The sequence below is a fragment of the Leptonychotes weddellii genome, chromosome 6 (assembly GCF_054177405.1).
Source record: "Leptonychotes weddellii isolate Sample4059 chromosome 6, ASM5417740v2, whole genome shotgun sequence".
NCBI lineage: Eukaryota > Metazoa > Chordata > Mammalia > Carnivora > Phocidae > Leptonychotes > Leptonychotes weddellii.
Genome location: NC_138374.1, coordinates 136,564,571 through 136,585,795, shown reverse-complemented (window position 1 = coordinate 136,585,795; position 21,225 = coordinate 136,564,571). Strand labels below are relative to the sequence as shown.

Below are 21,225 nucleotides of genomic sequence, written 5' to 3'. Positions count from 1 at the left end.
AGTTCACAGTAAGTGCTCGTTCGATGCAAAGCACTGGACAAGGCACTTAGGGATATGTATCACGGTAAAGACCATCTTGGGGATTTACTGTCTAACAACGCAGCTAAGACCGATAATTCATTGCAAAATGTAGTGGTCCTTGGAGGGGCCTTGAGGGGGAGGGGAGTTGCGAGGGGGAGGCAGCTGGACCCATCTTGGACTCTGGCCGCAGGAAGTGGTCTTATGGTGCCACGTGATGAAGCGGCGGGGCATAGATAGATGGAATAAGGTGGTTTCATGTCAGTTGAGAGGCTTGGACAAAGACCTTGAGGTAGGAGAATAAGTCATCAGAAATTAGGAGAAGAGGCTTCCCCCCTCCGCCCCCCCGAATATAGGATGTGAGGTAGAATGGAGAGCAGCTGAGAACTGACCAGGTAGCTTCCCCGGGGCAATTGTACTAATGGCGGCCACTAGAAGCTCTGATTTTATTTGAGGCACTGGAGAGCCATTGGAAGCTTTCCAATAGCAGCAGGGCACGGGTAAGGTCATAGAAACAACATGGGCAGGCATTTTGGGGTGGAGGGAGAATGGCACTTGAGAGACCTGCATAAATTGATAATCTGATGTGAAACTACCATGGGCTGGATAAAGGGCTTAGAAATGAAGACAGGTAATGTCCTCAGGACAGAGTGGGTGAATCTGAGCTATACTGCAGAGAACGACTGACTACCAGCTTCGAACTTGAAACACCAAGACACAGCATCTGTAAATTTCTCTGCTGGGAAGTCAGTTTAGCTTTAGTGAGGGGTCAAGTCCAGCCATAAATTTCCAGTCATTGAGAAGAGGACACATGAGGTTAGCTTAGCCATGTGAGCCACACTGGGTCATCACTTTCTTACAGATGTGTTGGCAACTTACTCTTGAGACTGGGTCCTCTTTCCACAGAGGCCTTCTTTTCCTATGGAATGTGGGGAAAGAGCTGGGTTGGGATGCAGAGGTGAGGAGGAGAGAAAGCAATAATTAAGAAGAGGACTTCACTCTCAATCTGGAGGTGTTTTTAGGTCTAAAGTGAGTCTCTTGTAGACAGCATATGGATGGGTCCTGCTTTTTTATCCAATCTGATACCCTGTGTCTTTTGATTGGAGCATTTAGCCCATTTACATTCAGAGTAACTATTGAAAGATAAGGAATTGGGGCGCCTGGGTGGCTCAGTTGGTTAGGCGACTGCCTTCGGCTCAAGTCATGATCCTGGAGTCCCTGGATCGAGTCCCGCATCGGGCTCCCTGCTCGGCAGGGAGTCTGCTTCTCCCTCTGACCCTCCTCCCTCTCATGCTCTCTGTCTCTCATTCTCTCTCTCGCAAATAAATAAAATCTTAAAAAAAAAAAAAAGATAAGGAATTTAGTGCCATTGTATTGTCTGTAAAGTCCCTGTTTCTGGAGATTGTCTCTGTTTCTTTCCGGTCTGTGTGACTCTTGGGGTCTCTCTTCGCTTACAGGATCCCCCTTAATATTTCTTACAGAGCTAGCTTGTTAGTCACATATTCTTTCAGTTTCTGTTGTCCTGGAAGCTCTTCATCTCTCCTTCCATTCTGAATGACAGCCTTGCTGGATAAAGAATTCTTTGCTGCAGTTAGAATGGCTAAAATTAACAAGACAGGAAACAACAGGTGTTGGGAGGATGTGGAGAAAGGGGAACCCTCTTACACGGTTCGTGGGAATGCAAGCTGGTGCAGCCACTGTGGAAAACAGTATGGAGGTTCCTCAAGAAGTTAAGAATAGAGCTACCCAAGGTGCCTGGGTGGCTCAGTCGGTTAAGCGTCTGCCTTCAGCTCAAGTCATGATCCCAGGGTCCTGGGATCTAGCCGCATCGGGCTCCCTGCTCCACGGGGAGCCTGCTTTTCCCTCTTCCTCTGCCCCTCCCTCCCATTCGTGCTCTCTCAAATAAGTAAGTAAAATCTTAAAAAAAAGATTTTGCTGGGGCACCTGGGTGGCTCAGTCAGTTAAGCATCTGTCTTAGGCTCAGGACATGATCTCAGGGTCCTGGGATCGAACCCCGTATCCAGCTCCCTGCTCAGTGGGGAGTCTGCTTCTTCCTCTGTGCTCTCCCTCTCTCTCTCTCTCAAATAAATAAAATCTTGGGGCACCTGGGTGGCTCAGTTGTTAAGCGTCTGCCTTCGGCTCAGGTCATGATCCCGGATCCTGGGATCGAGCCCCGCATCGGGCTCCTTGCTCTGCGGGGAGCCTGCTTCTCCCTCTCCCACTCCCCCTGCTTGTGTTCCCTCTCTCGCTGTCTCTCTCTCTGTCAAATAAATAAATAAAATCTTTTAAATAAATAAATAAAATCTTTAAAAAAATAAAAAGATTTTGCTCATTTATTTGAGAGAGGGAGGATGAGTGGGGGGAGGGGCAGAGGAAGAGGGAGAAGCAGGCTCCTTGCTAAGGGGGGAGCCTGACACGGGCCTCAATCCTAGGACCATGAGATCACGTCCTAAGCTGAAGTCAGACACTTAACTGACTGAGCCATCCAGGTGGCCTTTATTTTTATTTTTGAGAGAGAGCCAGTGGAGGGGGGGGGCGGTGGTAGGCAGAGGGAAAGAATTTCAAGCAGACTCTGCACTGAGCTCGGAGCTTGATGCAGGGCTTGATCTCACAACCCTGAGATTATTACCTGAGCTAAAATCAAGAGTTGGTCACCTAACCAACTGAGCCACCCAGGTGCCCCTCAATTAAAAAAAAAAAAAGTTTAAGTCATGCTAAATGGAAAGATAGTCTATGTTCATGGATAGGAAGACTCAATGTTGATAAAACATCAGTTCTTCCCAACTTGATCTTTTTTTTTTTTTTTTTAAGTAGGCTCCACGCTGGGTGTGGAGCCCAATGCGGGGCTTGAACTCACAACACTGAGATCAAGACCTGAGCCAAGATCAAGAGTCAGGACACTTAACCTACTGAGCCACCCAGGCACCCCATTCTCAACTTGATCTATAGGTTAAATGTAATCTTAATCAAAATCCCAGCAAATTATTTTGTTGATATTGAAAAACTTATTGTAAGGTATGTATGGAGAGGCAAAAGACCCAGAATAGCCAACACAATGTTGAAGAAGAACAAAGTTGGAGCACCTTGGAGATGGTCCCTGACTCCAAGACTTCATATAAAGCTGCACTAGTCAAGAGAGTGTGGTATTGGTGAAAGGCTAGACAAATAGACCAATGGAACACAATGGAGAGCCCAGACATAGACCCACATAAATATAGACAACTCCTCTTTGACAAAGGAGGAAAGGTAATCCAATGGAGAAAGGATAGTCTTTTCAGTAGTGTTGGAACAACTGGACATCCACAAACAAAACGTGAATCTGGACTCCCTTCTCTCTCACCGATGTCCAGTCCTTCAGTAAGCCCTGTCAGTTCTAGCTTCCAAATCTACCCAGAGCCCAACTGCTTCTGTCTTCTCCATGTTACCATGACTACTGGCTCTTGCCTGGATTGTGGTGCTGGCCTCTCGACTGGCTGCCTGCTTCCACTTATCCCTACACTCCTGCCCCCTGGGCAGCCAGAAGGTCCTTTAAAATAGTAAATCAGGGGCGCCTGGGTGGCTCAGTCGTTAAGCGTCTGCCTTCGGCTCAGGTCATGATCCCAGGGTCCTGGGATCGAGCCCCGCATGGGGCTCCCTGCTCTGCGGGAAGCCTGCTTCTCCCTCTCCCACTCCCCCTGCTTGTGTTCCCTCTCTCGCTGTCTCTCTCTCTCTGTCAAATAAATAAATAAAATCTTTTAAAAAAATGAAGTAGTAAATCAGATCATATTATTCCTCTGCTCTTAACTCCTCTGTTGCTCCCCATTATCCTTACAGGAAGGTCACGCTCCTTACCAGGGCCTTGAGTGATACGTGTCTGGCCCACGCCTCCCTGCACTGCCTCCTTGCTCACCACACCAGCCGCCTTGCCCTCCATGCTGTTCCACCTCAGGGGCGGTGCGTTTGCTGTTCCCTCTGCCCAGGGGTCTGTAGGAGCCCCTTTCTGGCTTCCTGCTTGCATCTCCTGTGTCTCCCGAGGCCTTCCCCAGCAATCTGGCCTCACACGCCCTTCCCTTCCATCACTCCATCCTCTCGCTCAGCCTTGTCTACATCAAACCTCTTAGGGCATCTTAAATAGCTATTTGTGTGTGTTTCCTGAATCTCCCCCACTAGGAAAGCGTCTCCTTGAGGGCAAAGTCAGTGTCTTTATTTGTTCACTGCTGTATCCCCAGGGGCAAAGCCAGGCCTGCTTGACCTTGCAAAGTGTGGCTCAATAAACAGCTATGAACGAAAGGCTGAGCAGCTATGACTTTGCTTACCAGCATCAAGAGCTCCAGATTTCACATCCCGCCTGTGTCTCAGGGGCCTAGTGTGCTGGCAGGCCTGCAGGACGGAGACCCGGAGCAGGCAGCCCACGTCCTAAGTGTGCACTAGATGAGGCGAAATTTTCTGGTGTTCACGGCCCAGTCCAGTCCCTCTTCTGCAGCCAGGAGCTTCCTAGAGCCAGCAGCCCCTGTCAGGTGGAAGGGACCCACCTCACCACCTCCATCCCGGCTGTTCCCGCCCTGCAGTGGACGTCCCCCACCAGGCCCTGGGCAGAAATCTGCTCTACAGTTGCTCTGTCCTGGGTCATATGTGAAGAACATTTCTGCTCAGTTGCTCCCTTTCCAGACAAGAGAGGTGTTCATCAAAACTCATGTTTGGGGAAGACTGGCAGGGAGCATGGGGCTGGCCTAGGAGAGGGAGTCCCTGGACTCCCTGCAGGGGGAAGCAGTAGGATGTGAGCCAGCTTTCCCGGCTGGTCCGGGATGGACTGTGCTTCTGGTTGGTTCCGTGGTGGTGGTGGAGTCCTTGGGAGCACTTGGGAGGAAGAGAAGCCAGGGGGACACGTGGTGTTCTGTCCCCTGCCCCTTTAACTGTGGTCACACCCACATGACCCATTCCCCTGAGCAAGCTCCCTGCCCCCGCACCCCACATTCCCTCCTGGCTTTTCTCTTAAGGGGCCCCAGTCAGGCACTTGAGGATTAGATGAACACCCTTCGTTTTGTGCTCAAAACTAAGGACTGAGGGCCAGTCTCCAGACCTCCCTAGCAGTGCACAGATTTCCCCTAAGGCAGGAAGCAGGAGGAACAGAAGGCAAAGAAATGGCCATACCGTTTACTTGCGTGTTTCCTTATTAACAGCAGTAATTACCATGAGCTCTGCTGCTGAGGACACCCTGCGGGTCACATGCTTCATGGACATTCATCCTCACAACAACCCTTGGGAGGTGAATTCTCTCCCTGTAACAGGCGAGGTTCAAGGCTTGGTAAGCAACTTGTGCAAAATCTCTCTGGGACAAAGCTGAGACTCTGACCTATGTCCCCACGTTCCAATATGCCCTTACCTTCTGCACTTTGCTGTCTCCCAAAACTTTTTTTTTTTTTTTTAAGATTTTATTTATTTGACAGAGAGAGCACAAGCAGAGGGAGAGAGAGGGAGAAGCAGGCTCCCCACCGAGCAAGGAGCCCGATGCGGGACTCGATCCCAGGACCCTGGGATCATGACCTGGGCCGAAGGCAGCCGCTCAACCAACGGAGCCACCCAGGCGTCCCTCTCCCAAAACTTTTACTGTCGGGAATTCACCCCAGACCCCCAGCAGGAAAGGCTAGGATTGTACTTTGGAAACAGGGCTACTGTCAAGCCTTAGCAACTGAGACATCGTCTCCTCCGTCTTGGCGTCCTGAGAACAGAGTGCGGTTCTGTCCCGTGCGGGGGCGGCGGAGTGTCGGGGAAATCCCCCAGAACCCCAGAATCCAGCACAGCACCTGGCCTGTCACAGGAATGCAGGTAGAGTGTTAAATGCATGAAAAAAACTGGGGACTTGAGCTCATTGCCTCCTGACAAACTTTTTTCAAGGTACTGTCATTTTGATTTTACAGATGAAGGAAGCTTAAGCAAAAACGATCTGACAGTCTTTTATGTGCACACTAAGATGGTGAGGCCGTGGGCAGAGAAAGCCATGTCTAAGTTTCACCATGCTGTGTATGTAAATACAGCAATGTTTTACATGGCTCTGCAGCGGCTGTTGTCTTCAGGAGGGTCTGAGGTCTGCAGTTCGTCCAGCCCCAGAAAATGGGCATCGAGGAGCTCTCTAATATAGCCTCTTTTCTCTTCATACCAGAGTGCTGCACAAAAAGGAACCCCTTCCTCCACCCCAGCTGTGAAATTAGGCTAGATCTCAAAGTAAGCATCACCTCCTCTTGGAAGCCTTCCCTGACCACCCCACCACGGGTTAGTGCCCCCGGCCTGTCCCCAGGACAGCCCTCCGCAGCCTGATCCTGCCCGTTCACTTACATCCCCTGAGGGCAGGGGCTCAGTCTCTCTCCAGCCGCCCCCCAGCCCCAAGCACAGTCCCCGGTGCTCAGCAGGTGCTCAGTGTGTTTGAGGAATGAAGGCGGGCTCTGCCCTTCCCCGGATCTCCTCTGTCCACGAGTTGTCCTGTCACTGGGGATGCTGGTCGGATGGCCCTTCTGGAATGTGCTTGTCCCAGGCCCCTGGCCCCCACTGCTCACCCCCTCCAGTTCCGACAGGAGCATGCGTGGAGGCTGCCCCTCCGCCTGTTGCTGTCCCGAGTCACCGTGTGCCCCACGGTGTGCTGGAGTCAGTCATCTGTTCTGTCTGCTCAGCCACTCCAGACAGTACTGATGGCCACACTTGCCGAAGCTTACAAGACGCCAGCACTCGACGTCCACTCTGGGGCTCCTCGAAACCGCTCCTACAGATGAGGAAACGGATCCAGAGGACTCAGTACTTGCCCGGGGCCCCGCTGAGGCTCTGGAGGGTGAAGGAACACACCAACACGAGTCTTACAGGCTCTGGTGCTTTGCCACTTGTCTCCCATTGGCTCCCATGATGCTGCAAATAGCTCAGGGAGCTACAGGAGCCAGGTGGCTTTGGGGATTCCTGAGCCGAGAGAACAGGGAGCCAGGAGGAGGTGACCCCCGTGGAGAGCAGCTGCATGCACCCCCGCGTTACTCAGTAACCCAAGCCTCGGTCCCCATAGACCGCCGGGCCATACCAGGCCAGGGCAGGCAGCCCACAGCAGTCCCCTTGGCCACCCTCCAGGCGCCCAGCTGGTCACGGGTGGGAACTGGAGAAGGGAGGTCCGAGATGGGGCAGACCCCCGGCCGGCAGGATGGGAGCTGGTAACAGACTCAGGGGCCCCTCGGGGGAGGTGTGGGTGGAGGGAGGATTGAGAAACAAAGCCCCCCCTTCCACCAGAGCTTCCAGGCCCAGAGGAGGCAGGGGGAGGGCAGGGGCCCTGACATGTCACTTGGATGGAGCCTCTTCTTTCTGGGTGGTGGGCCAGGGGAGTCCTCACAGGTGGAGGCCTATCAGGGGGGACCCTCAGAAGGGGAGAACTGTCAGGATCTTGCCCTCTTGCTGGACCAGGGGTGGTAGTACCAAGCTGGTACCTCTAGTTATTAAAATATAATGATCTTTCCATACAGGCTGGCAAACAGATGTTACCCAGGTGTCTACTCTCCACAGGCTGGCCCAGCTATTCCGGCCCTTCTGGGGGTTCCCTCTAGACCTCCTGACATCCAGGAGATCCAGTGGAGGTCCCTCTAGACCTCCAGGACCCACTGGACCCACCTGAGTCATGCATGTTGATTAGAATCTCGGGTCATAGACCCAGTCCCTGGCCCAGGGTTGGTACTAAGCGAATAGTTGTTGGATGCATGAATGAACAACAGAGGAGGGGGAATCTGAGATCCAGAGGCATTCAGAAACTACGAGAGATGACAAGTGAGACAGAGAGGGGAGGCTCCCAGAAGATGCTGGGACGGCCCAGCCCACTCCTTCTTGCTCTCCCTGGTTCTTCAGCTTATGAGGGCTCTTCCCCTTGTAGGGCCTGTCCAGACCCTGCCTGGACAGCCCGGAGTGGCCCCCACTCCCAGACAGTGCCCAGAAAGCAAGCCGCATCCCTGGGGCAGAAGGCTGGGCCTGGGAGGATACCCCAGATAAATTGTCCAAGAATCATTATCTGACCAGACATCTCCCACCCACCCCCAACCCCTGCAGAAGGGGCTAGAAAACAGCCTTCCTGCTGACCAAGTAGTGACAGAGAGCCTCTGGGCCAAGGGCCAGGGGCCACTGAAGGCCAGAGAGCCTGCTTGGCCTGCTGGGAGCTGTACCACAGAGGCTGACCCCTGCCCTTCCAGGCCTGCTTGGCTGGGGACTGACTTAGGTCAGGAAGCTAGACAGCTAGAATCCAGCTGTCCCCCAGAGTCCACGCTAGGCTGCAGGCTAAAGCCCATGGCAGGAAGGGAAGAGGAGATGAACTGCACAAAGGACAGAAGGGGAAGCAAGGAGGAGGGTCAGGGACTGCACTGTCTCCCCTGTCCCTGCGCATTGCTGTCAGGAGCCCCACTTTGCATCTGCTCTGGGGGGTGGCTGGTCGCTGTGAGCCTAGGCAACATCCTCTGGGAATGGTAGCTATTCCTTCAGACAGGGGTCTGGTACTTCTTTGCAAACACCGAGAAGCCCCTCCCACACAACAGCCCCCTCAGACTAGGCTGGGCAGCAGGGTGGACGGAGGGCTTCCCCTCCCACCAGCCCCATTGAGACACCCCTCAGCTTTTCTTCTTTGAAGCCCCTTGTGGCCCGCAGGTGTCAGAACCAATAGTGCCAGGGTCTTCCGCCCGTGAGAGCCCTCCAGGGGCCCCGCGCCCACGGGGTAGAGGCCACGCGCCTCAGCAGCGCTTTCAAGGCCTTTCTAGACTCCCCCCGCCCCAGCTTCAGTCCCTGAACACACTGGACACTCCCATGGCAGGCTTCTGTCTTTGCAGGTCCCCTTCTTGAAATGTCCCCTCCTCCTTTGCTTGCCCAATTTCTAGGTTGTCCTTCTAGACTGCCTGCAGACATGACCTCCCAGGAAGCAGCTCATGTCTGTGCCCACCTTGATCCCCACTGCCATGGTGGGTTCTGCTGCCTCTCCTCCTGGGCCCCCATGGCCTCTGTACTTCCTAAGGTCACACATTCACCCCACTGCGAATTCAGTTCCCTCCTAGGTGTTGGTCTGCCAACTGCACAGTGGCTCCTGGAGGGAGGGGTCATGTGGTTCATCTCCAAAGCCTGGCTCTCAGTAGGCGTCAGTCAGTCTGTGTCCTTACCGTCTCTCTCTACCTGGACCCCGGCCGACGTAGACCTTGCTCGTGTTACAAGTGGCTCCTGACTCCGGGCCGAGAAGACCCTTCTCCATCCAGCTTCCTTTCTTTCCAGCTGCTGAGGCAGGCCAGGTCTCCTCATACCCATGCAGGCGTGCAGGGAGCCCAGCTCTCAGCCTGGCCAGCTGCTGGGCGTGGTGGGAGGCCTAGGAGGCTTGGGGCCCAGGGGAGAGACTCTGCTGCTGAGGCCGGGTTAATCATCAATGCCTGGACAGCGCCTCTTTACCTCCGTTCTCCATCTGGCTTTTTCAGTTGGGAAAAGATTGAGTAACCCCTCAACTGTCTCTGGTGTTAACCCTGGAGGGGCCAGGCCCCGGCCTTAAACGGCCTCTTATTCCTTGGGAAACACTCTCTAAACTAACACCACGTTTGAGGGGCAGGGTCCTCCCCCATCCCCCCACTCTCACCAGGTCCCTCAGCTGTGCCCCATCAGGGCAGGTCACAGGCCATCTCCAAGGACCTGTCCGAACCCGAACAGCGCGAGGGGCAGCTGGGCCAAGGGAGACAGGACCTGGGGGTCCTGACGCCTCCTCCCCGCCCAGCCCTTGCCCCACCTCAGGCCTTGGGCCCAGGCCCTCGCGGCCCTGGTTCCGCACCTGCCGGGGCTGAGTCTACGCGTGGGCCTCGTCCGGCTCGGGCGGTGGGGGCCTGGCTCTGGGGGCGGGGCTGAGCCTCGGCGTGGGGCTGGGTTTGGCCCTGGTGGGCGGGGCCTGGCTCCTGGGGAAGCTGCCCGCCCTGCCCGGGAGTGTCTGCGCTGTGCGCCCCGAGCCCGAGCCGGAGCCGCGGACTGGAAGGCCCTGTCCATGGCCGGGTCCCCCCGCCGCGCCGCGAGCCGGCGGCTGCAGCTGCCCCTGCTGTGCCTCCTCCTCCAGGGCGCCACCGCCATCCTCTTTGCGGTCTTCGTCCGCTACAACCACGAAACCGACGCCGCCCTCTGGCGCTGGGGCAACCACAGCAACGTGGACAATGAATTTTACTTTCGCTACCCAAGTGAGTGCGGGTGAGGGCGCGGGGAGCAAAGAGCGCGAGGTCCGCGGTGTCTCGGGCGTCTGTATCTACCCCAGGAGGGCACCCCTCTGGCTCCGGGAGGAAGGTGCCCCGGATTTATAATAACAGCCTTTCTCGGTGTCTGCGGTGTCCCAGGCATTGTGCTGAGGGCGGCACATGCATTATCTCATTTAGCCCATGAAGTAGACAAAGATGGGGAAACCCAGCCTCGAGGAGATTACGAGGCTGGGTAAGGTTCAGGCTGTCGGAGTTGAGGGAGCTGGGATTCAAACCCAGATCTGAGCTTTTAGTGCTCCCCGTCTCGCCTCCCACTTGGCCTAATTGGGCTTTGCAGGGCTGTTCCAGAGACTGCCTTTCGAGGGCCCCCACCCTGATCACAGGAAAGAGAATCCTCCCTGGCAGGGGAGGTAGGGAGTGGTGTGCAGAAAGTGGTCATGGCAGGGACTCGCTATGAAGGCAGCCAAGACTCGCGGCGCTCAGGCATTTCCTCCCCAGCCACTGGAAACGGGCCCTTCGGGAGTCGGAGTGGGAGCACAGCCGCAGAGCTTCAATCCCCGGTCCTGAGAAGGAAGCACGGCAGGGTCATTAGCCCATTTCCCAGGGGAGGAAGCTGAGGCTCAGAGGGCTTGTGACTTGCTCATGATCGCCCACCGCGTGAATGGCAGAACAGGGACTAGGACTCGAGCATCCCAAGCAACATCCCCTGCTGGGGACAGAGTCTCTCCCAAGAGATTGGGGCCCCCCTGGCAGCTCAGGCCCTGGGCAGCTGGGACCAAAGATACCAGATCTCTAGACTTCATCACCACTGCTGGGCAGGACTTCTCTCAGCCTCAGTGTTCCCCATCAGGGCAATGGGGAGAAGGATGCCTCAGTTTGAGGGGTGTACATTCAAACAAGGCCCAGAGTGTGAGTCTCCTATAAAACTCCAGGTTGTCATTACCCTGCTTTCCATATGCTGAGCTGGTGGCAGGCTGTCCCCACCTGACCCTCTCCCAGTCCCAACCCCGACAATGAGGTTCCCGACGCTGAGGACATAGAGGGTGAGAGACACTGGGCCTGAGCAAGAAGTGCCAGACCGCCAGATCCCCAGGCCCCCAGACCCCCAGACCCCCAGACCCCCAGCCATCCTCCGCAGAGGGTCTGCAGCTCCTCCCTCCTGTGTTTCACGTCAGCCCTGTCTGCACAAGGTGAGCCACAGAGGCTGGGATGGCAGACTCCTGGGGGGTGCATTTGTCCAGACAAGTAGAGAGTTGGGAGGGAACAGCCCCCAGGCTGAGAGAAGTAAGCTCTTGTCCAAGTGTCTGACCTGGCTGCCTGCCAGGACCCCCCATTTGCTCCTCCCCTGGGCCTCACTCAAGGCCTCGGAGCCCTGCTTGTCTCAAGGTTCCCCCGGAAACGCCCCAGGCTGTCGCCCCTCTGCTGCAGCGGGGGGGCTCTCCTGGGACATGCAGCTATCCCTGGGCTGCAGTAAAGGGAATGGAGTGGGAATCCTATCTCTTTGCTGCCCTAGGTTTCTATCCTTGTGGACTTGGGACCCTGGTGTGGGGGAAGGTCGGGGCAGAGGGAAGCGTGAGGTCTCTGGAGCCTGGGGCTTTGATGAGCCGGGTCTTCCCCTGCCCCTGAGTCCAGGGGAAGGGGTCAGGGCCAGAGGATGGTATAACCACGGCCCTTTGGTTCGGGAGATGAAAGGGAGTTCTGCAGCTGGTGTGGGGCTGTGGGACTAGCCAGTGCCAAGGACACGGCTGCTCTGAGGCTCTGTCTGGCCTCTCACTGCAGGAAGGGCCCTCAGAGCCCATCTGGTCCACTCCCCTCAGATGTGGAGAGACGGCCAGAGAGGTCATGGGGCTAGCCAGCTAGCCAGGCTAGATCCAGGGCTCTTGGCTGCCCAGCTGCGCAAGCCCCTCCTGTCCCATGAGGCAAGTCATGGAAAATAAGAAAGAGGAGAAAAGACAGGTTGACGGGACACAGCAGCAACCACGAGAAAGAGTCTAAGGAAGCAGTATGGACAGGTCCTGCGTCACACACCTCTGAGACCTTACCTTCGGGGAGAGGGGTTCAGGATAGATGGAATCAGGATCTTCTTGAAAGACGTGGGGGAAGGGGGATGTGACCTCTAATAGGAGAATAGGGCAGAAGGGAGCAGAGTGTGAGAGGAGGCGGCCTCCCCAGCTCACCATTCCCTTTTCTCTGCTCCTCATGTTTATAGCCCCACTTTACAGATGAGGAAACCAAGGCTCAGGAGGTTAAGTGGCTTGTCCGTGGCCACACAATCCAGCTTTAACGGTCCCCTTGTTCCTTGTTTTTTTGTTCAGGAGCCATCCAGTGGGTCGGGAAGAGGCAGTAGGGAAGGAGGCAGGGTAATGGGTATCTCCAGGGGACTTTTACCTTCTCTCCAACCAGAAGTGCATGGGTTTGGAGGCCACAGCCGATGGACAGTCTGCGGAATGTTCCCCAGTGAAGGAGATTTCTTAGTGTTTAGACTCCAGTTGAAAGGTCAAGGGACTGAGTTTTGATTGAAAACAAGCCCAGGGTGGGAGATGTAAATATTATTGCCACTTAAGACAAGCTCCGGGGCAGTTTCTGCACGTCAGGGGCACAGAGCCCGGCAACCCAGCCACCTTTGCTGTCCTGCTGTCCTTGGACAAAAGAACTTCACTGTTTGCACAAGAAGAAAAGAAGCCAGACAGCGAGGCCTCAAAGAACTTAGGTTGCAGGCTGACTTATAGGTGATGCTTCTCCTTTTCTGTTGGGTTTTAAGATCTGAGAAGGAAGAGAGAGCTGGGTGATTCGGGAGTGCACAGGGCTGGAGAAGTGGCACGGTGTTGGGGACTTTTAGCAAGGCCAGTGGGGACTTTTAGCCAGACCCTTACCTCCCATGGCAGCTGAGTTGCAGACCTCCGCTTCCAGCACCAACCCAACCCTCTGCCAGGGGCTTGAAAACCCATTCCCTGTCAGCCCACACCCAGCACAAAAAAGCAAAAAAAAAGTTTGCATCTCTTGAAGTTACAGGTCACGTTCTACGGTTCAATAATACATTTTTGGCCTGTCAGTGCTTCTTCAGATGAAACAAAAACCATAATTTTTTTCCCTTTATAATCTGCCTCTTTCTACAAGAGGTTTGAGGTCATTTACAACAAAAACGTGACGAGTACGAGAAAAGAAAAGCAGGGAAGCAGAACATAAATAATGAAGAACAGTAATGAGTAGTGAGTGCCTCAGTTGTCCCAGCTGCGAGGCCAGTGTGGCTCCGAGCTTCCAGGCAGCCAAGAGAAAAGGGAAATACGATCAATCATGTGTTCTCATCAGAGGCTAGGAAGGCTCGCGTGAGTGGTTCCCTGGGTCCCTGAGGTCTGTGTTGCACGCTCCGTGAGGGCAGGGACAGGGGCTGTGGTGACAGCCGTGTCCCCAGGGCCTGGCACTCCAGGTCCTGGTAAAGCTCTGTTGCGGGAATGCAAGGAAAGCCGCTGGGTTTCCTGGGGCAAGTGACATTTGCCAGCACTAAGTTCCAAGAGAAATTTCTCACGTGGAACTACAAAAGGGGGGGTTAGGGTCAGAGTTGACCCTGTTTCTCAATAGCTTATTTACACTGTGACTTCTGACAGCACTCGTGAGACTCCTTCTCTAGCATTTCTCAGTTAAAGCCAAAGATACAGCACGGAATTACTCTAGGCAGAGAGCACAGGGCCAGGCGGGCTGAGGGTCTCACTAGGTCACGTCTCAAACCCTATTTACACGGAGGCTGGGGGAGGGGTGCAGAACACACAGACACTGAGGCGAACTCCCTGTACATATCTCATTTCCAGCATCACCGTAGATGATTTGTATTAGCCTCGTCTATCACGCATACATCATAGAGAGCAAACAGAAAGGCTCCAATCTCCCTGTCCAGGAACCTCACTGACACTTAAAAAAATTCAACTAATTCATCTATAAAATTAGCATATTCAGATTATAGAAAGAAACGCACGGAAAAGCGGAACCCTCCTTCCCAAGCCTGCATATCGCACAAATCCGGGGCTCGCCGATAGCACAGTGTGCAAACAGCCCTCACCCCCACCCCTCCATTCCGTTCCGTCCCCAAGGAAATCTCTGTTCACAATTAGAGCTATTTCCAAAAAAATAAATAAATAAAGCTATTTCACAAATTATTTTTAAAAAGTTTAAAATCCTCAAAATGGAGAGGCACAGATTCTGAAGTCTGATGGATATTAGACGTGGAGGAGGACTTTCCAGCAGAAAGGGAAAATTGGACCAAGCCCGAAGGGGGAGACGATTTGGAGCTTGGAGGGGCAGGGACCGTGGCAGGAGAGAGGTCGGGCAGGACTTCCCGCTGGGCAGGTGTAAGAGACCCAAGCAGAGGCCAGAGAAGAGAGCAGAAGGCTTGGCTCCAACATGGGGACTGCAGGGAGGGTCTGGGTCCCGCTGCTCCGAGCCGGCCGGCTCTGCATGGGTGACCCAGGTGGGGAGGCCCCGCCACAGCTGGGGAGTTTCAGAGGCTCTGCTCCAGCCTCCGGGCGGCCCTGGTTGGTGAGAGTTGCCCGCCCCCCTTGGCAGGGTGGCTGATGGGATGGGTGGAGGCCGGAGCAGCCCCGAATGTCCCCTGCAGGTTTCCAGGACGTGCACGTCATGGTCTTCGTGGGCTTCGGCTTCCTCATGGCCTTCCTGCAGCGATATGGCTTCAGCAGCCTGGGCTTCACCTTCCTCCTGGCCGCCTTTGCCCTGCAGTGGTCCACGCTCGTCCAGGGCTTCTTGCACTCCATGCACCAGGGCCACATCCACGTTGGCGTGGAGAGGTGGGCGGCGGTGGCCTCCCCGGCTCCTCCCCGGCCCTGGGCTGGCTGGGAGGCCCCTGCCCGGCGGGGGGAGCCAGCCCCAGCCCCGTCCGGCGGCTCCCTGACCCGCAGGGCATGTGTTCCAGGCGCTGCCCGTTCCCGCGGCCACCCACACACTCAGCCGCACCTACCCGTTTCTTTAAGCCCCTTCTTACCCAAGAGCTGTTGGGCGGATGGAGCTTCCTGGAGAAGGATGGGGTTCAGAGGCGCTGGTGGTTCAGGAGCTCGTTCTTCCGCCCCTTGTGGGCTTCGCTCTCCATGTCACAGAACCTCCCTGAAAATGCTTTCCTCATCCCCGAGCAAGGCAATATGAGCCCTCCCCGCCTACCAGGGAAGAGCCCGGACGCCTAGGCTCCCTGCCTCCTGCCCTGACCCAGCCCCGCAGAGTCACCCTCGCCCGCCCCTCTTACCCTTCCATCCCGCCTCCCCAGCATGATCAACGCAGACTTCTGTGCTGGGGCTGTGCTCATCTCCTTTGGTGCCGTCCTGGGCAAGACTGGGCCGGCTCAGCTGCTGCTCATGGCCCTGCTGGAGACCGTGCTGTTTGGCATCAATGAGTTTGTGCTCCTCAGTCTCCTGGGGGTGAGTTGGGTGGGGCTGGGGTGAGGGTGGGGACGGTCGGGGCCAGGCCCCGAGCAGGGAGAGCATGGGGCCAGGGGGTGGCAGAGGGCTGCCACTCCACCTCCGCTCCGTCTCCCCAGGTGAAGGACGCAGGAGGTTCCATGACTATCCACACGTTCGGGGCCTACTTCGGGCTGGTCCTCTCGCGGGTCCTCTACCGGCCCCAGCTGGAGAAAAGCAAGCATCTCCAGGGCTCCGTCTACCATTCCGACCTCTTTGCCATGATTGGTGAGGCCTGCCTGGGTGGGGTAGGGGTGGGGGGCAGAGAGGACCCCCTCCAGGCGAGGTCTCGGGGTGCCAGCTGTAGTCCTTGGGGTCCCAAGAGCCCCACATCTGTGCTCATCATTGCCAGCAGTTTTTTTTTTTTTAAAGATTTTACTTATATATTTGACAGAGAGGGACACAGCGAGAGAGGGAACACAAGCAGGGGGAGTGGGAGAGGGAGAAGCAGGCTCCCCGCAGAGCAAGGAGCCCGATGCGGGGCTCGATCCCAGGACCCTGGGATCATGACCTGAGCCGAAGGCAGACGCTTAACGACTGAGCCACCCAGGCTCCCCGGCCAGCAGTTTTTTTGACAGGTTCTTGGAACTCAGCCCTGGAGTATGCACATGCCCCACACCCGTTCCGGGGGGGGCCTTTCTGAACCAAGTCTGACTGCACCAATCCTTGCTTAAAACCCTTCAGCCCCCACCCCAAGTCAGAAGCCAGACTCAGCAGCCCCTGCCATTCTCCCCATCTCCTACCTCCAGGACTCTGCCCCTCTCGCTGCCCCCCAGGCGATTTCCCAGAGGCCCCCACAGGTCACTCCTGGGAGCAGTTGGGTCTGACCACCCCCACCAACTCCCTCCTCCAAGCATGTGCCCCTACCTGGGCCTCTGCCCCCCTCTCTGCCTTCACAAACGAGGCAGGAAAGGATATTTAGATTTTATTTTTTCATAAGTGGTCCTGAATAACGACCAAAGTGCCCATTCCCACACTAAAAAGAGAGGCTGGTTTTGTATTTCTTGCTCACCTCCAGGTTTTTGGTGAAATGAGGTGGATGTTTTGGCTAGAAGTCCGGGGGCTCCCCAAAGAAGGCATGCTTCCCCAGGAGGCTTACACCCCAGCTCTCCTCTGCCCCTCCTTCCAGGCAGGAAGCCCTGCCTCTTCCTCGCTCCTCCTGCTCGCCCCTCAGAGGACACATGTGTGAGTGTGCTGGATTCCACCGCAGACCGTGGGGCTGCAGGGAGAAGTGACCTTGCACACCCGAGACCACTCAGGACAGAGGGGCAGTCTCTCAAGCCTCCCGACCCTATGGGGTCCCCAGCCTTCCCCTCCCCTTGTCCCTTGGCTCCGCCCCGCCCTCCGGGACCGGCCTGGGAACCCCACACGGGTAGGCAGGACATATGGACCTCGGGTTCTTCCCCCAGCATGCACAGGCCTGTCTATCTGGTGCCCCACAGACAGAGGCCCCCTCCTGCACCTTGCAGGGCCCACCTCCCCAGGAGGTGGGTGAGGCTTTAAAGCACGTTATTTCCCTGATATGAATGTCAAGTTCCCAGTTTGGTGCCTGACATGTCGCGCCCTTGGCCTGTTTTTCTTTCCCGTTCTGATGCTTAACAAGAAAATGTCAGCCGTCTGTGGTCCTCGGGGGAGTGGCTCTTGTCTCAGTACCCGTGATTGAGGACTTCGTGGCCGCTAGGCCATGGGCTGAACACTTCCTACACGTCACCTCTGTGGCCCCGGCTCTGGGGGATGTTAGCCCCACGTCACGAGTGAGGACACCGAGCATGCTCAGGGCCAACCTGCTGCCTCTCACTCTGCCGGCCTGCCCCTCATTTAGGCACCATCTTCCTGTGGATCTTCTGGCCCAGCTTCAACTCTGCGCCCACCACGCTGGGGGACGGGCAGCACCGAACAGCCCTCAACACATACTACTCCCTGACGGCGAGCACCCTCGGCACTTTTGCCTTGTCGGCCCTGGTTGGGGAGCACGGACGGCTGGACATGGTAGGGGTGGAGGCCGAGGAAAGGCCAAGAGATGGGTCGGGGGAGGAGCGATCTGAGACCCAGGAGGCCCATTTTCCAGGGGAACAGGACAGGGCACAGGCCCGGGGCCCAGATGTGCGGGGTCCTCCCAGGAGGAGACCACGGGACAGCAGGAGAGTTAGAGATCAAATAGCAGAGGGACTTCCAGAAGCAGATGCCGCTGTGGTGGACGGCATGGGGCCAGACTGGGTGTGCGATCTGGAAGGGCCTCCCACGCCCCCCTCCCCTGTGTTCCCCCAGGTCCACATCCAGAACGCCGCACTGGCCGGAGGGGTTGTGGTGGGGACAGCAGGGGAGATGATGCTGACACCCTTTGGGGCCCTGGCAGCTGGCTTCCTGGCTGGGACAGTCTCCACACTGGGGTACAAGTTCTTCACGGTATAGTCACCTCCCCGGCCCTGGGCAGAGCAGGGGGTCCTCAGCGCCTCTCCTCCCACCTCTCTACCAGCTGGGGGGGAAGGCGGGGGGGCACTCATGACCGTGTCCTGTCCTCCAGCCCATCCTTGAGGCGAAATTCAAAGTCCAAGACACATGTGGTGTCCACAACCTCCATGGGATGCCTGGGGTCCTGGGAGCCCTCCTGGGGGTCCTCGTGGCTGGGCTGGCCACCCATGAAGCTTATGGAGAAGGGTGAGTCCTCCCCATCCCTGACCCTCCCCGAGGTCGTTATCCCCCCCGGGGTGACCTCACTCACTCTCTTCCTCCTTTTGTGGACCAACACAAAAAGCAGTGTCTATTTTCATTCGTTCATCATGAATAAGGACAGGAAGAGATAATGACCCTTAGGATCAGTTTGCACATCGGGGGTCAGAGGAGATGGCAGGCAAAAGAGATCCTCAGACTGAGTCTTGAAAAGCGTTTGGGTGTGTGCGGGCCCATGAGGGTGAAAGGGTGTTCTGGGCTCCCGTGAGTCCTTTGGCCGCTGCACGAGGAGCGCAGTGCGCTGGTGCGCTGACCCGGTTCTCCAGCCCCGGGTCCCCAGCACCCCCTCTCCCTGCAGCCTAGACAGCGTGTTTCCGCTCGTCGCCGCGGGCCAGCGCACCACCGCGTCCCAGGCCATGCACCAACTCTTCGGGCTGTTTGTCACACTGACGTTTGCTTCTGTGGGGGGGGGCCTCGGAGGTGAGTGACCTTGGCTGGCGGTGGGGGGCTGGCAGGAGCTCGGGGGGGGGGGCGCAGAAGACAGAGGAGGGTGTGGGGGGGGGAGGGAAGGGCCACCGGATCCCACCTCCCTGACGTTCGTTTGCTCACATAATCATTGAGCACCTGCCTTGTGCCAAGTGTGGGCTGGGGTGGTAGAGTCAGGGGTAACCTCGTCCGGAAGTGGGCACCTGTTCCCTCTGGTGCCCAGAGGAGGTGGGGGGCGCGCTAGGGGCCGAGCTGGGTCCCTCTCGGGATCTTGGCTTCCCTGTACTGCCCGCTCCACCCACCAGAGGGCAGCCCGACCTCAGGCTGAGGCTCTGAAGGGGCGGCTGAGCTCTGGTTCCGGGTAGGTGCGTGGCAGGGGGGGTGGGGGGGGTGGGAACACAGATCCATCCACCCACGCAGACTGCCCAGTGATGCCCGGTCAGACAGTCCTTCCCGGTGTCTGGCCTCGCTCCTCGTGGCCTTCAAAATAAAACCTGTGATTCAGTGTCCCCACCCCTCCCTGCTCTCCCCCCCAGATTCTCATTCCCCAACAAGATTGGATTCGTTCCCTCATGTCATTCCTTATTCACTCGGTCAACACTGCCTGTCCCCCTCCTGGGGAGGAGGCCACAGAAAGCTCAGAAACTGTGTTGGCGGCAGCATCACAAGCGGGCCCTTGACCGGCGAGGCGCTGGACTTCCCCGGCCTCCCCGGCCTCCCCGGCCTCCCCGGCCTCGCTTCCTTCACGGTGACCTGGGGGTCAGGTCCAGCTTGCGGGGCTGCGGTGGGTGCTCAGGAAGGGCCTTGCTGAGCCCTTGGCACAGGGCCCGTGCACAGTAGGTGCTCCCCAAATCCAGCTGTGATTTGTCTGTGGCAGGTGTCCTGTGGAGACCGCATGCCTCCCAGCCCCTCCCCCCCTCCCCTCCCCCCACCAGGGCTCCTGCTGAGGCTGCCCTTCCTGGGCTCCCCTCCGGACCCCCAGTGCTATGAGGACCAGGTTTACTGGGAGGTGAGCATGCCTGCAGCCCCTCAGACCCGAGCCCTCCCTCCTGGCCTCCCCTCCTAGGATCCCACCTGCCTCTTTCCTTCCGGCTCGCTCAGTCTCCTCTGGGGGGCCCCCTCCCCCCAGCTGTGGTCTTCAGCCCCCCGGGAGCTGCCCCTTCACCTGCTCCCCCCCCCCTGCCCTCCAGGTGCCCGGGGAGCATGAGGATGAAGCCCAGGGCCCCCTGAGGGCGGAGGAGCCAGACACCCGGGCCTAACTTGCTTCCAGCCCTCGAGAGAGGACGCTCTCCTAGAAGAGGGTGCCGGCTACCATAGGGAAGTTCCTTTCTAGCTGCCGTCCCTCCTGCTGCAAAAAAGGCTGAGCGTCTGCGGCTCTGGGGGCAGGGCGGTGGAAGGTGGGGAGATGGGGGGCCGCACCTGGCAGAGGTCGGGGGAGAACTCACAGCGCCCCCCCACCACCACCCCTCGGGGACTGTTTAGCGAGGCATCTGACGTGGCAGTCACAGCGAAGCGTGCGCCAGGCCCTGCAGTCGGGGTGATAAATACCACCCGCACCAAGGACTCCGACTCCTTTTTGTGCACTGGGAATGTGGGGAGTTCCTCTCTGGCTCTAACGCACAACGTTGGAAACCCGGGTGGGCTCGGGGGCGGGGGGGACCTCGGTGCCAACAAGCTCCCGCCTCACTGGGCACATGGTGCTCCCTCGAGAATGCCAAGTTCCACCAGGTGGGTGCCCAGTCTGGGCTTGCTTGCCTCCAGGGACAGGGAGCTCATCCTCTCCCAGAAAGTCTGTCCTGGGACAGCCGCACAGCTGGCGAGGTCCTCCTGCCCCAGAACGGCAGCCGCTCCCACTCCTGACTTGGGCGGGAGCCTGCAGGGGCTGAGAAGGGGAACAGGGGTTGTTTGCCACTGAGTCCCTGGAAGTAGCCGGCCTCCAGGCATGCCTTCTGCCCCTGTGAGTGTGAGGCAAGGGCACTGGGAAGCGCCAGGAGCCTGGCTGCCGGAGGGAAGGCAGCCCCGGCCGCCTGACATCTTCTGGCCACCAGAGCGCGCTCCAGCCCCGGCGCAGGGCCCTTGGCCCCGACCCTCCGCCCTCTCCCCAATCCGGCGTCCTTCCCCCTGCTTCCGCTCTGCGGCCCAGCATTCGTGCCCTGGGCCTGGTTGAGTTCCCAGCCCGCCCCCCCCTCCCCCCGATGGCAGGCGGGTTCTAGGGCTTCAGATCTTGTGCAGCACAGAAGCAACCCCCCACCTGACCTGCATCCCTCCAGGCTTCTGGCGGGAGCTGGGCCCACCACAGACCTCTCCCTCAAGACCAACAGCCATTCAGACCTAGGGACCCGAGGGGTTGAGGTTCCTGGGGCCTGGCCCTGGGTCAAGGGCAGAGGGCACCCCCAGTGAGG

The 21,225-nt window shown here is 57.5% G+C and overlaps 1 protein-coding gene and 1 long non-coding RNA gene across 3 annotated transcripts; one reads left to right on the top strand and one right to left on the bottom strand.

Annotated features, from left to right (window-relative positions):
- Positions 1–453: 453 nt before the first annotated feature.
- LOC145722395 (uncharacterized) lies at positions 454–9,716 on the bottom strand. The gene is made up of 5 exons (XR_014146668.1): positions 9,153–9,716; positions 6,549–6,751; positions 5,149–5,806; positions 4,314–4,507; positions 454–958 (listed from the first exon to the last, which is right to left on the bottom strand). It is a non-coding gene; the product is annotated as an uncharacterized LOC145722395 (long non-coding RNA).
- Positions 9,717–9,954: 238 nt separating this feature from the next.
- Positions 9,955–20,378, top strand: RHBG (Rh family B glycoprotein). Of its 2 annotated transcripts, XM_006736730.3 has the most exons (10): positions 9,955–10,196; positions 14,821–15,007; positions 15,478–15,628; positions 15,748–15,895; positions 17,490–17,656; positions 17,936–18,073; positions 18,192–18,325; positions 18,696–18,817; positions 19,759–19,832; positions 20,014–20,378. In XM_006736730.3, the coding sequence occupies exons 1-10, from the start codon at positions 10,010–10,012 to the stop codon at positions 20,080–20,082; spliced, it is 1,377 nt and encodes a 458-aa protein (XP_006736793.1). In that variant the 5' UTR covers positions 9,955–10,009; the 3' UTR covers positions 20,083–20,378. The 2 variants fall into 2 exon arrangements, with proteins under 2 accessions (XP_006736793.1, XP_030887555.1); XM_031031695.2 differs by lacking the exon at positions 17,936–18,073.
- Positions 20,379–21,225: the final 847 nt, after the last annotated feature.

Bases quoted from the DNA above. Each gene is read 5' to 3' on its own strand.
- RHBG (XM_006736730.3), top strand. From the start codon at position 10,010: ATGGCCGGGTCCCCCCGCCGCGCCGCGAGCCGGCGGCTGCAGCTGCCC. The intron at 18,818-19,758 runs GTGAGTGACCTT...TCCCCCCACCAG, and splicing joins TGTGGGGGGGGGCCTCGGAG to GGCTCCTGCTGAGGCTGCCC. The intron at 19,833-20,013 runs GTGAGCATGCCT...CCTGCCCTCCAG, and splicing joins AGGACCAGGTTTACTGGGAG to GTGCCCGGGGAGCATGAGGA.